At 49.7% G+C, this 13,684-nt stretch overlaps 1 protein-coding gene across 1 annotated transcript in view; it reads left to right on the top strand.

Annotated features, from left to right (window-relative positions):
* Positions 1-13,634, top strand: part of RHPN1 (rhophilin Rho GTPase binding protein 1) — a 54,386-nt gene extending 40,752 nt beyond the window's left edge. Inside the window, exons 11-15 of the mRNA XM_028736040.2 lie at positions 1,335-1,529; positions 3,028-3,104; positions 4,907-5,053; positions 6,942-7,100; positions 8,970-13,634. Of these exons, the coding sequence (XP_028591873.2) occupies positions 1,335-1,529; positions 3,028-3,104; positions 4,907-5,053; positions 6,942-7,100; positions 8,970-9,185 (794 nt within the window). The 3' untranslated portion in view covers positions 9,186-13,634. The remainder of the gene's footprint in view (positions 1-1,334; positions 1,530-3,027; positions 3,105-4,906; positions 5,054-6,941; positions 7,101-8,969) is intronic.
* The last annotated feature ends 50 nt before the right edge of the window (positions 13,635-13,684 follow it).

Genomic DNA, 13,684 nt, shown 5'->3' with positions numbered 1-13,684 from the left:
CAGTAAAGCTCTTACTCTTTCACTTAAAAACTCTGCGTTATTAATTTATGTTGGCACGCTAGGTTATGGGCCCAGGGTGGCTTCCAGATGTTTTACAGTGCTGTTCCGGTCAGCCTGAGCTGGCCTTTGGCCTGACCCAGCCGCAGAGCTCTCCTTGCCTTTGCACATAATTACTGTATTTTTCGTTCCATAAGACGCACCTAGATTTTAGAGGGGGAAAGCAAGGGGGGGGGGGAAATTCTGCGCAGAGCATGTAAAGCAAGCAAAGCGAGAGCCGCTTACATGGCTTCTGTCTCACTTTGCGCAGCTCTCACTTTGCTTGCCCATTCCTCCTCCCGCCCAGTGGCGTAGCGTGGGTTGTCAGCACCCGGGGCAAGGCAAGTAATTTGCGCCCCCTAACCCGTGGATTTTAGTAGGGGCAGAGAGCTGCGAGTGCGAGCGCGGCCCCCCAGATGTTGCTGTTACGATATAGAAGCAATGCAGCTGCGAGCTGCTGGTAGATTGAAGACCTCACATGATGGAATGTTGGGACTGTTCCGTGGGAAACAGAGGGACAGTCAATTCACAGTGCAGAGGGCACCGGAATTAGCTCAGAGTGTAATATGAGCTGTACAGGAAGTGTTTGTTCTCTCTCGACTGCTGGAGTTTGAGGAGAGCAGTCATGTTTTTTGTAACGCTGCAAAGACAGAAATAAAGGCATGTAAATACGTTTTCTGTCTATCTCTTTTTCCTGCCAGGCGGGGGCAGGAAAGAGGGGGGGTGTTCTTCTCACGCTGAAAAGGATCGCCTATCGCAACCTCTGCCTGGATCTTGCCGGGAAAGCAGACAGGGAGGTCAACAGGAGGCCAAGCCGGGTGCCTGGGAGAGTTGCCAGTTTCTCCTGATAAAGGCTTGATTTCCGACAGTTGCGGCCGGTGCGGCCGGCCCCCGCCACAGCTCCCGCCTCGCTGTAAAGAGGAGGAGGAGAACCCGGACAGGTGCTTTGCTTGCTTTACAGCGAGGTGGGCTCCCATCCGTCCCTCCTCCTGCTTCGCGATGAAGCCAGCAGAGCAAAAGCCGCTGCGTAGCTATCGCTGAAGCCAGCAGAGCAAGAGCGATAGCTGCACAGCGCCTCTTGCTCTGCTGGCTTCACAGCGAGCAACAGACGGGAGCCATGGCTCCGGCTGCGGAGGCATCCCTCAGCTCGCAACTGCAGCGGTAGCCGAGGGATCCCTCTGCCGTCCAGTGCATTCACTCCATAAGACGCACAGACATTTCTGTTTACTTTTTAGGAGGAAAAAAGTGCGTCTTATAGAGCGAAAAATACAGTATATATTTGTTGGGTGTGTTTGTAGGCAAGGCTCACCTCAGAAAGGCCATCATGAGGCACGAGGAAGCCATGAGGATCCACAGCCTGTGCAAGATCTTGAGGAAGATGGACATCCTCCAGGAGGTCCTCTGCTTCGCCCACAAGCGCTCGCTTGGCAAGTACTCGGAGATCGACCACGAGGAAGACTTCTTCGAGACGGCGGACGCCCCCGACATCCACCGTAAGTGAGCAAGATCAGATGCAAATGCACAAAGCGTTTTTTTAAAAAAATCCAGACTCCTTGTGATTAATAATAATAATAATAAAATTTTCAGATTTACCAACAGTCATCAAGCAAACAAATAAAACAATTTCCATAAGTTCCCTTACGTTAACTTTTTCTCCTGCATCTTCTCTGTTCGTCCAATTTTATTAAATCTCCAAAAAAAAACCCCACAACTTTTAACTACGAGCGTCATTCCAATCCTACTAATAATTGTAATTGTTTATAATGATTTTTTTCAGGTAAATTATATATTTTCCCCATTCCTTATTGAAATTTTGGTCTTCCTGATTAAGACCCCTTGTGGTTATGAATCATAGAATCATAGAGTTGGAATAGACCACAAGGGCCATCGAGTCCAACCCCCTGCCAAGCAGGAAACACCATCAGAGCACTCCTGACATATGGTTGTCAAGCCTCTGCTTAAAGACCTCCAAAGAAGGAGACTCCACCACACTCCTTGGCAGCAAATTCCACTGTCAAACAGCTCTTACTGTCAGGAAGTTCTTCCTAATGTTTAGGTGGAATCTTCTTTCTTGTAGTTTGGATCCATTGCTCCGTGTCCGCTTCTCTGGAGCAGCAGAAAACAACCTTTCTCCCTCCTCTATATGACATCCTTTTATATATTTGAACATGGCTATCATATCACCCCTTAACCTCCTCTTCTCCAGGCTAAACATGCCCAGCTCCCTTAGCCGTTCCTCATAAGGCATCGTTTCCAGGCCTTTGACCATTTTGGTTGCCCTCCTCTGGACACGTTCCAGTTTGTCAGTGTCCTTCTTGAACTGTGGTCCCCAGAACTGGACACAGTACTCCAGGTGAGGTCTGACCAGAGCAGAATACAGTGGCACTATTACTTCCCTTGATCTAGATGCTATACTAGATGAACTACCTGCCCTTCACCCCAAAGTCCCAAAGCAGGTTATTACAGCATCAACGCACAATGTTTTAAGAATGCTTTAAAACAACCTGCTGAGTTACAGGAAAGGGGGAAATCTGTCTTCTGAGCAGAGGGGAAATTCTAGGGAGCTTCCCTTCTGGACTCAGAGATTTTGCCAGGCGTCATCAAAAGAGATCTCTTAACAGGACTAGAAACATGCCCAAGGAAAGGAAGAGACAGCTGAAGGGATGCTGGTTTCTGTGTGCCCAGAATAAAACGCTGGATTTCTGCGGAATACCTGCTTTTCCTCGGCTTCTATCTACTTGCAGTCCTTAGGGATCCAGCTCCAGAAGCGATACGTACTGATATATTTGTGCAGTGGTTTAAAAGCAGCCTTCCGCAGCCTGGTGCCTTCAAGACATTTTGGACTACAACTCCCATCAGCCCCAGCCAGCACACGCTGATGGGAGTTGTAGTCCCAAGAATTCTGGTTGACAAAGGCTGGTTCAAAGCACCACTTCCTGCGCCCCTCCTCTCTCTCAGCCTTGTTTTTCTCCCTCTCTCTTTCTCTTTTAGCAAAAACTCACCAGAGGCCGGAAATCAAATCTCCCAACTTCTCCAAGGTGAAAGTCACAGACATCTTCCATCGGCTGGTATGTACCAAAGGGGGCCAGGTTTTGGGGTGAGCAGCAGTGGTAGAGTAGAGTGGATCCGTTGCCAGCAGATCCCAGAGGTCCGCCCTCCTGTTTTCCCCATTTTGTCCTTCCGTTGTAATGCTATAGAGCTCCATGTCACGCAGTGAAATGGGCCAGCATTATGTGTGGGGCTGCCTCTGAAGACAGTTCGGAAACTTCTGCTGGTGCAGAATTCGGCAGCCAGGTTGCTCACCGGACTGGCAAGACGGTTTGAGCATATTACACCGGTCCTGGTCCAACTGCGCTGGCTACCAGTTAGTTTCCAGGCCCAAGTGCTGGTTTTGACTGATAAATGACTCAGGACTGCAAGACCCTCCCAAGGACTGCCTATCCAAATATGAACTGCCCCGGACCCTGTGGTCATCATCTCAGACCCTTCTCCCTGCGCCCCCTCCATGAGAGGTCCGGAGTGTGGCAGTGGGAGAACAGGCCTTTTTGGTGGTGGCTCCATGTTTGTGGAATGCATTCCCCAAGGGAGGCTTGCCTTGCACCTGAGTTGCATCGTTAAGTGCCTGGTTCCTCTTCTCCCAGGCCTTTGGCTACAATAATAATAATAAGAATACAGTGGACACTCAGGTTGCGAACGTGATCCATGCGGGAGGCACATTCACAACCTGTAGCATTTGCAACCCGCGCGTTGTGATTCGGCACTTCTACGCATGCGCAAAGCGCAATTTAGTGCTTCTGCGCATGCGCAAGCACCAAAACCCGGAAGTAACCTATTCCAGTACTTCCGGGATCGGCGCGGTGCACAACCCGAAATCGCACAACCTGAAGCGTCTGTAACCTGAGGTATGACTCGAAGAAGAAGAAGGAACTTTGAGGATTATTGTTTTGTTTGTGCCTGTGTTATATATTTTTGTGTTTTTATGCTGTAAACTTGCCTGTGGTCCTCGAATGAGGAGCAGCGCATAAATTTAACAAAGACTAAGAACAATACCCAAACTTCTTTGCAGTCCCACATAGAGCAGATTTCAGTAGTCCAGTCTGAAATTCAGAGCACACTCGTCTGCACAGCAAGAGATTTGTCCCTACCAAAAGGACGATCCCACGAGCCACTGCCTTGGAGCAGAGGTGGTACATCTCCAAGTGCCGGTTTCTGGGAACCCCGAGTGGGGAGAATGTTTTCAGGCTCCCCACGGAGGCATCTCTCTGGCCCCCCTGGGAACTGGGTGCTAATTCTCTGCTCCATGGGGGCTGCTCTGAAGTTCTTGGCGCCAGGAGGGCCATGCATTTCGGGGATGCGAAATGCGCCCCCATCCCCGGAAGTCTCTCTCCTGCAGTACTCCCAGTACGTTTCCGAGCACAATTCAAAGTGTTGGTGCTGACCTTGAAAGCCCTAAACGGCCTCGGCCCAGTAGACCTGAAGGAGCGTCTCCACCCCCATTGTTCTGCTCGGACACTGAGGTCCAGCTCCGAGGGCATTCTGGTGGTTCCCTCGCTGCGAGAAGCCAAATGACAGGGAACCAGGCAGAGGGCCTTCTTGGTAGTGGCTCCCGCCCTGTGGAACGCCCTCCCACCAGATGTCCAAGAGAAATACAACTACCAGACTTTTAGAAGACATCTGAAGGCAGCCCTCTTTAGGGAAGCTTTTAATGTTTAACAGACTACTGTATTTTAATAATTTGTTGGAAGCTGCCCAGAGTGGCTGGGGAAACCCAGCCAGATGGGCAGGGTATAAATAAATAAATTATTATTATTATTATTATTATTATTATTATTATTATTATTATTATTATTATTCCATCTGCCTCCCGCAGGGCCCACTGTCGGTTTTCTCCGCCAAGAACAAGTGGCTTCCCCCGAGGACGGTGCGCCTGGTGCGAGGCGAGAACGGCTTTGGGTTCACTCTCCGAGGGGATTCCCCGGTGCTCATCGCTGGAGTCATCGCTGGAGGCTGTGCGGCGGTAAGTGGCTGCTCTTGCGGTTGTGAACATGGGGTGCCTTGCTCATCGTGTGGGAAGCTGCCCTATACAGTGGAACCTCGGTTGCCGAACGTAATCCGTTCCGGAAGACTGTTTGACTTCCGAAACATTTGACAAACGAGGCCCAAAGGGCTTTCGGCAATCTCAATGGTGAAAATTGAGAAATAATAATAATAAAAATTTATTATTTATACCCCGCCCATCTGGCTGAGTTTCCCCAGCCACTCTGGGCGGCTCCCAATCGAGTGTTAAAAACAATACAGCATTAAGTATTAAAAACTTCCCTAAACAGGGCTGCCTTCAGAGGTCTTTTAAAGATAAGATAGCTGCTTATTTCCTTCACATCTGAAGGGAGGGTGTTCCACAGGGCGGGTGCCACTACCGAGAAGGCCCTCTGCCTGGTTCCCTGTAACCTCACTTCTTGCCATTCGACTTCTGAGGCGCATTTGAAAACGGAAGCAATTACTTCCGGGTTTTCGGCGTTTGTTCGAATGTTCGACTTCCAAGATGCTCGAAAACCGAGGTTCCACTGCGCACGCAGGTCCTGCAATGCGAACGGTTGTTAGATGAGCCTTCAGCTCCCCGCACCTGAAGGATTTCTACCCTAAGGTGGAGAACGTACAAATCGGTTCAGTACGCAGAGAAAATATCTAGAAGTGTATCCAGAGAGAGAGAGAGTCCGTAATGCATTAGGTTTTTCTCCCTAAGAAATAATGTTTTTATTACACGTCTTGTGTTTTCATTTTGTATTTCTGTGCTGTGAACCGCCCTGACGGCTTTGGATGAACGGAATTAATAAATAATAACTCACACGGAGCAAGTGAAGTTAATTCATTATGATAAAAACAGGATCTGCTCAGGAGTACACAGCAACTTTTCTTCCACGGGGCTTGTCTCTATGAGGCGGAGATTCAAGGTCCTTCCACAGCTTCCCAAATCCCGTCCTTTCCAGGGTTTTTGCCAAGCGAGCAGAGACTGTGCTATGTGCCCGCCTTTGCTGCTTCTACTTTTATCTCTTGGGATTTTTGCAGACCGACATGCTCCTGGGGTGTTAAGCAGGTGGGTAAGCAGTGCAGGTGGCGCTGTGGGTTAAACCACAGAGCCTAGGACTTGCCGATCAGAAGGTCAGCGGTTCGAATCCCCACGACGGGGTGAGCTCCCGTTGTTCGGTCCCTGCTCCTGCCAACCTAGCAGTTCGAAAGCACGCCAGTGCAAGTAGATAAATAGGTACCGCTCCTGCGGGAAGGTAAACAGCGTTTCCGTGCGCTGCTCTGGTTCGCCAGAAGCGGCTTACTCATAGTGGCCACATGACCCAGAAGCTGTACGCCGGCTCCCTCGGCCAGTAAAGCGAGATGAGTGCCGCAACCCCAGAGTCGGCCATGACTGGACCTAATGGTCAGGGGTCCCTTTACCTTTACCTTAAGCTGCTCAGAAGCTGTCTTTATGGGACTTAAGCTGAATGCTTGGTAGTGTTTCCCATTTCCCGAGGTAAATTTCAGGAGGAGCTGACTTACGTTTTGCATAACTAGATGGTCAGTGGTTTTTGCCTTCGTGGCTGCTGTTTTTCTGTTCTAGTGGCAGTGAGTTTCACAGACGCAGTGAGGATGTTAGCTGGTAAGCTACACCTGCAGTCTCGTAAGGCTGGTAAGCCTGAAATTAGTTTCCTGTGGAGTTAAAAGCAGGTGTGTTTTCCTATCCCTACTGGATAGGAGAGGAAGTCCCCTCCATAGACGCATCTCTTCGCACGAAATCCCTCGCAGCCTTGGGGTTCCTGAAGGTCTCTGTGCCCCTTCCCCTCCCTCCCTCTTACCTGTTCTGCGGGGGGCTTCCCAGCCTCCCTGGGCCTCACCTCTCCTCGCTGGGTTTCCAGGACGCCGGCCTGAAGGAAGGCGACTACATCGTCTCCATCAACGGCAAGGACTGCAAGTGGTCCAAGCATGCAGAGGTGGTGCAACTCCTGAAGGTGGCCGGGGACGAGGGAGCGGATGTCGGCGTCATCACCCTGCAGTACTCCGAAGGGCAGAGCGTGGTAAGCAGGGTAGGGGCTGGGATGAGCAAAGGCCCGTTGGAGGGGGGTCAGGGTAGTCCTCCTAGTGGTGCAGCAATAAAACTGCTGGCACATTTGCAAAGCTAAGCAGGGTCTGGTCTAGTTTCAGATTGGATGGGGGACGTACGTGTTGAGATTCCCACATTAGGGAAGGGGGTTGGATTAGATGACCCTTGGAGTCCCCTTCCAACTCTACAGTTCTCTTTGGATTGCTCAGGAGACAGCAGGATGCGTCACTTAGATCAGTGGTTCCCAAATAATAATAATAATAATAATAATTTATTATTTATGCCCCACCCATCTGGCTGGGTTTCCCCAGCCACTCTGGACAGCTTACAACCGAATATTAAAAACAATACAGCATCAGACATTAAAAACTGAAGGGCCGCCTTCAGTTGTCTTTTAAAAGGAGAATAGTTGTTTATTGCCTTGACATCTGCTGGGAGGGCATTCCACAGGGCAGGCGCCACCACCGAGAAGGCCCTCTGCCTGGTTCCCTGTACCCTCACTTCTCGCAGCGAGGGAACCGCCAGAAAGCCCCCAGTTCTGGACTTCAGTTTCCGGGCTGGATGATGGGGGTGGAGACACTCCTTCTGGTATACAGGATCGAGGCCATTTAGGGCTTTAATGGTCAGCACCAGGACTTTGAATTGTGCTCAGAAACGTCCTGGGAGCCATTGCAGATCTCTCTGGACCAGTGTTACGTGGTCTCAGCGGCTGCTCCCAGTCACCAGTCTAGCTGCCGCATTCTGGATTAGTTGCAGTTTCTGGGTCACCTTCAAAGGTAGCCCCACGTAGAGCGCATTGCAGTAGTCCAAGCGGAAGATAACCAGAGCATGCACCACTCTGGCGAGACAGTCTGCGGGCAGGTAGGGTCTCAGCCTGCGTACCAGATGGAGCTCGTAAACAGCTGCCCTGGGCAGGAGCGCTTCCTGGTGGGTGGCGGCAGCAGGATTTACCTAGCGGGTGCTTGGAGGCAGGGGGGTGCAGGGGGAAAAAATAAATATTCAAATAATTGAATAAATAAATGGCCATTAGACTTTGAAAAGCTGGCATCACCTGGGGTCAAGCTCGTCAGTTGTGTTGAATCAATCAGACTAAACAGCTTTAATCAGTTTTTTTAAAATAAATGCGTAGTTGGTTGTTACTGTTCTGAATTTTATTCTGTTATTGTGTTCCTTAATGGGTCGTGCAAACCTCTGTCCTGAATGATGCGTTTTACAGGTTAGGGGGCACCGGGGGGGGGGGAGTTTATGGAACAAAGGAGACAGTGGCCCAGGAAAGTCCGGGAACCACTAATTTTAGTAATTTCGTTTGTACGCGGAATTATGCCCCCCCCCAAGTCTGAACAACTGAGTGCATGAAGAACGTAGAGTCAGAAGGGACCCCAAGAGTCATTTAATCCAGCCCCCCCCCCAATGCAGGAATCATTGCATGTCTTATGCCAAAGCAATTAACGCTTTATGGTTCTGTTCTGCTGCAATTTGATGAGAACATTCAACAGTTAGATGCCAGTAAGCTACTGCTCTCCTTTCCCTTCTCCACCACCCAAACCCCGTTTTTTTTTCTCCCTTTGTTTTTTTGTTTAATGATTTTTATTAATCCAATCATGTCTCATTAATTAATCCGAATTGTGCCAATACATATCATAAAGTCCAAATATTTAAAATTTTTGTTGGGGGTACCCATGCTTTGAGCTCTGGAGGGTCCAATCCTCTCATATTTATGCTGCTTTGATGTTCACAAGTCCCGTCTTCCAATCTTCTCGTTGTTATCGTTTTTCGTCTTAATAACCTCTGAGATATTTCCACAAGCGAGTTGAAGCAAACATTTTTTTTCTCCCTCCGAAAGGTGGACAAGAAGTCTTCAGCGATGGGTCCTGGCATTGCTGGTGGCAGTAGCAGCGGCCTCCTGAAAAGCAACAAGGAGAACTGCCGGAAGACCCTGATGCAGAGCAAAGGCGCCAGCTCCCTCCTGGCGTGGGGCAAACGCAGCAAGCGAAGCAAAAGCAGCAGCAGTTACAGCCTCCCTTTCTCTGCCATGGGAGACAATGAACTGGCCTGCTGAGCGGCTCCCACTTCCTGCCCCTGCGCCTTCACTCCCCGGGCGGGAGAATGAGGCGCCGGGTTCCCGGCCGCAGATGCCCACCCCACTGGCGTTTCTGGCGGCAGCGGAGTCGAGGATTCTGCTGAGGCTGGCTTCTGAAAAGCAGGGAATTCGAACTCAGGGCTAGGAGGGGCTCAGGGCCGCTCCAAAGGCCAGGTGGCAGGGTGAGGGCTGCTGCCCGCAAGCCCCATCTTCCTGAGGGCATTTGGCCGCAGGCAAGAGGATGGAGCCGCCAAGCAGAGCTCTTTCAAATAACGCACCTTCTAAACAGCCTCCAACGCCAGCAAGTTCAGAGGGACCCAAGATGCCTGGTTGCAGCGCTCTAGTTTCCTCCGGCCCAAGGCATTGCTGGAGTCATAGCAGTGAGCAAGTGGCTGTTTTGGAGTTGCGCCGTGTAAGAGGAGCGTTCGTGTCCGGTCCTTGGAAAACGGTGTCCCGGCTCTGCGTGGCCCGGCATTGCAAACCTCTCTGCTTTGGGGACAATGCAGGTTTCAACTCACTGCTAGGAAGACCATGAACAGATCTAGGAGATGAGTCATAGGAACAAAATGGCTGGTTTTTAGTCCCACCTGTAGCAAAATGACTCAGTTTAGTTCCACCTGTAGGGAAGCAGCGTAAGGGAGGCATGTGAGCAATTATCAAACCGTTTTTGAAAGCGAAACATGGATCACGAGCCACTTGCAAAGGAGAACCGAAACTGTGGTTTGTACTGGCTTTGTAAACTATGGTTTGTGCTGTGATCTGGGGCACATCCTGGTTATTATAGGCATTCCTCTGCAGGAGCCTTCGGGCTCACCAATCTTTCCGGGGTCGTGAACGCAACATAGAGGCTAACGGTGCAATCCTGTACATGTTTACTTGGAGGCATGTTAATAATGGCACTTGCTCCCTGAGATCCACAGCCGGAGGGACTGAGGGATGCAGTCCCTGGATCAAATTCTGCAGCCACCAGCTGCTTACCTCGGTGGCCTTAGGCAAGCCTTTCTCTTGCCCCCGGATCCCACCCACAACTTGGAGAGTCATACTTGACCTGCCTTACAGGGTCACTTCTAAGGATTATCACAGGTTTTAATACATGTCAGGCGTTTTGGAAATAGTTTTTGCCTGGTGACACAAATCTACCATCTGCCCGGGGAAGTTGAGGTTTGGTGCTCTGTAAGCCACTGTGTAAGCCGACTGGGACACGGGTGGCGCTGTGGGTTAAACCACAGAGCCCAGGACTTGCCGATCAGAAGGTCAGCGGTTCGAATCCCCGTGACGGGGTGAGCTCCCGTTGCTCGGTCCCTGCTCCCGCGAACCTAGCAGTTCCAAAGCACACCAGCGCAAGTAGATAAATAGGTACCGCTCCGGCGGGAAGGTAAACGGCGTTTCCTTGCGCTGCTCTGGTTCGCCAGAAGTGGCTTATGACCCGGAAGCTGTACGCCGGCTCCCTCGGCCAATAAAGCAAGATGAGCGCCACAACCCCAGAGTCGGCCACGACTGGACCTAATGGTCAGGGGTCCCCTTTACCTTTAAGCCACTGTTGCCCAGTGGTTTCTGAAAGCACTTCAGCATATTCCAGCAGCCACTGAGATTGGGGCACAAGCAGGTTTTTTCCTTTCCTGCTTCTGTACTCCTTCTGCAGTTTGCAAATTGCTCTTGCAGCATGCAGCAATCTTCGTCCCACACTGCAGGCGATGGTGATGTCGGTGACAGAGCGAGGCAAGTCTACCACGCAGCTTCCATCTATAAATTTGGGGTGGGCTCCCCCTTTTGCCTGGGGTGCCTCCTGCTGTTAGCATGGAGCAGAGGTTCCCAATTTGGAGAGGGCCCCCGCCACCTTGGTTCTGTAAACTCACCCCCAGTGCCCCCCTACCTTATAAAAAGCATTATTCAGAATAACAGTTTGCACCGAGGAAGCGAATAACACAATAATAAAATTCAAAACGGTATTGATGAATCAAAATCCAATCAAAACTATTTAGTTTGATTGGTTCAAGAAGATTGGTGGACTTGAGCTGGTGGTGCCACTTTTCCAAAGTTTGAAAGCTGTTTACACCTCCAGTGCTGCCGCTCTTGCCCCTTAGTGCCCCCTAGGGAATGCCCCTTTCCAGGGCACCATTACCACACCTGTCAGGGTGCGTGTGTCCTTTTAAAAACAAACGAAAAACACCAACCTGCACCCAAATCTGGTGGAAGGAAATAATTAAGCTGGAAACAAAAGCAGCTTTTCTGCCAGTAGACATGGTACTAGCCTGTTTCATCCAGTGCCCCTCTGTGCACAGCAACGGGCAAGCAGGCAGAGTGTGTTGTGCCCAGCTTCCGCCTGAGGGCTTTCCATTTTGTATCTCATTGTCCACAGCAAGAGAAAGATACTGGACGAGAGAGGCTATTTTTCTCTGAAGTTTACAAGCGCAAAATATTCTGGTGGTCGATTCTGTTCTCATTTGCAGTGATGGGAAGCCAGGGTGCTCATCTCACCCAAATGAACTGGGCGTTTGCAGTTAATAGGAATAAGAATCTCTGGCCAAGTGACTCGCCCATCTGCAATTGACAAAATATTTGGAGAACTCTCGCTGTTCCTAGTAGGCTTGCCCACTCTCTTCGGTTGCACTTTTGGGAGGGGAAGGAGAATCTGCACGTTTTGTGTGCTTGCCTCCTCTGCGATTATTGCTGGCAAGAGACATGCATGTGGATTCGAATTCGATCCCCAGCATCACTAGGTAAAAGGGTCTTGAGTAAACGGGTGATGGCTGAAGAGCTGTGACCTTGGAGAGCCACTGCCAGTCAGTTGGCACTCCTGGACCAGAGAAACAAATAAACCAAATAAGAGAGACTCCCTGTCTGAAAACCTGGAGAGCTGTTGCCGGTCAGTGTAGACAATGCTGAGTTAGATGACTCAGGATAGGGCAGTATCCTGGCAGGAGATTTGAGGCTAAGGCTCTCCAAAGTGCTCTGCTCCAGTTTTCAAGGGCAGTCGGTGCTCAAAACCTTCCCAATCCTACTTCGCTGCAAATGCAAGGAATTGAATTGAGAAAGATTGGGAGGGCATACTGGTTTGTTCTCCAAATCAGAGGATGCTTTGGCCCATAAAACAGACCCTAGGTTAGGGCTCCCCTTCTGCCACCAGGCAGGCCCACCCCAACCCAAATATCTGTCCCACAGCGTTTCACAGAGAGCAGTTTTTTTCAAAAAACAACAACTGATATTTTCAGCTGACCAAATGGCTGCAGGCAGCTCAAGTAAGGAAGTCCAGATGCCACAGTGGGCAAGATACACAAGTATCGACCATCACATTTGGGTTTGTTTTGTCCCGTTTTCCTGTTGGTTCCCTTTATCTGCCCTTTTGGAGACCAAAATCTGCAGCCGCTGTCATTTTCAGTATCTTTAGAAGCTGCGGGGGGTTCAGTTGTTTTGTTAGCTGGTCAAATGTGAAAATAATTTATAGCTTGATCTAACTTAATAATAAACCAAACCTTTACAAAAAAAAAGCAGATATTTTCCACATTAGCTCCTGGTTTAGAAACACACACACACACGCGCACACACACCCTCTGCAATGCAGCAATTCGTTTTTTGGGTAGGTGGAAATACTGGTCATTGTTCTTTTAATCCTTTTGCAAGTTTTATCCTGGAGCATTTTCCAGAACAGATGGGATCGCCCATTTTTGCGGCCACCAAAAGGGTTTACAGATGGAAGTGTAGGTAAGGCTTAAGCCTTTCAGAGCATGGAAATGAAGGGTCCAATTTGCTAACTGCAAATTGAAACCTTGGCCGCCTGACACATTAAGCTGCAAAGCCCCATTGCTTTAAATCACCCTTGGTCCACCTCATACCCACCAGATGTTTTGAACTTGAACTCCAATCAGTCTTTGCTGATTTGGACTGATGGGAGTTGTAGCACAAAACATCTGGAAGGTGCCAGTGGCAGAGGCCAATTTAAGTAGCTTTTGTGTATCACTGTGGCTCTTCTGTAGCAGAAATTCCTGGTTGTTGTCCATTTAAAGAACAGGAGTGCTGCTTTTTTCCTCCGTGAATGTTTTCCTTTTCTCATGATTGGGACTCCTGAACCTGCGAGAAATAATTTAATTTGAGCCGAAGTGTTGAGTAGCAACATAGGGCTCGATTTGTGTTTTCGCTGCGGCTTCCTGGCTCCTAGCGATTCTTATGTTTTCTTAATGTGGATTCTTGAGTTTCTGATGCAAGAGAGAGGGCGAAAACACCGCAGATATGAAGAAATGTGTACACTTGGATTGGAAATGTGGGAAGGGGTGTATTTGCAAATAAAGAGGGACTTAGACATCCCTGTTTCCCTCCCCACCTTTCACATTGACAGTGTTAATTTGAGCGTGGGCTCAACCCCACGACCTACTTTGTATCCGATTTCAGCCTTGGAAAATGTGACGATAGCAATAAAAAGAGTGCCTCTGAGCATGCGCTGCAGTTGTCTTTGTATTCCCTCCCTGCCAAGTAACTACAGC

The sequence above is a fragment of the Podarcis muralis genome, chromosome 8, assembly GCF_964188315.1.
Source record: "Podarcis muralis chromosome 8, rPodMur119.hap1.1, whole genome shotgun sequence".
Taxonomy (NCBI): Eukaryota; Metazoa; Chordata; class Lepidosauria; order Squamata; family Lacertidae; genus Podarcis; species Podarcis muralis.
Note: the sequence above shows the minus strand (reverse complement) of the source record. Positions and strands in the feature narration are given on the sequence as shown.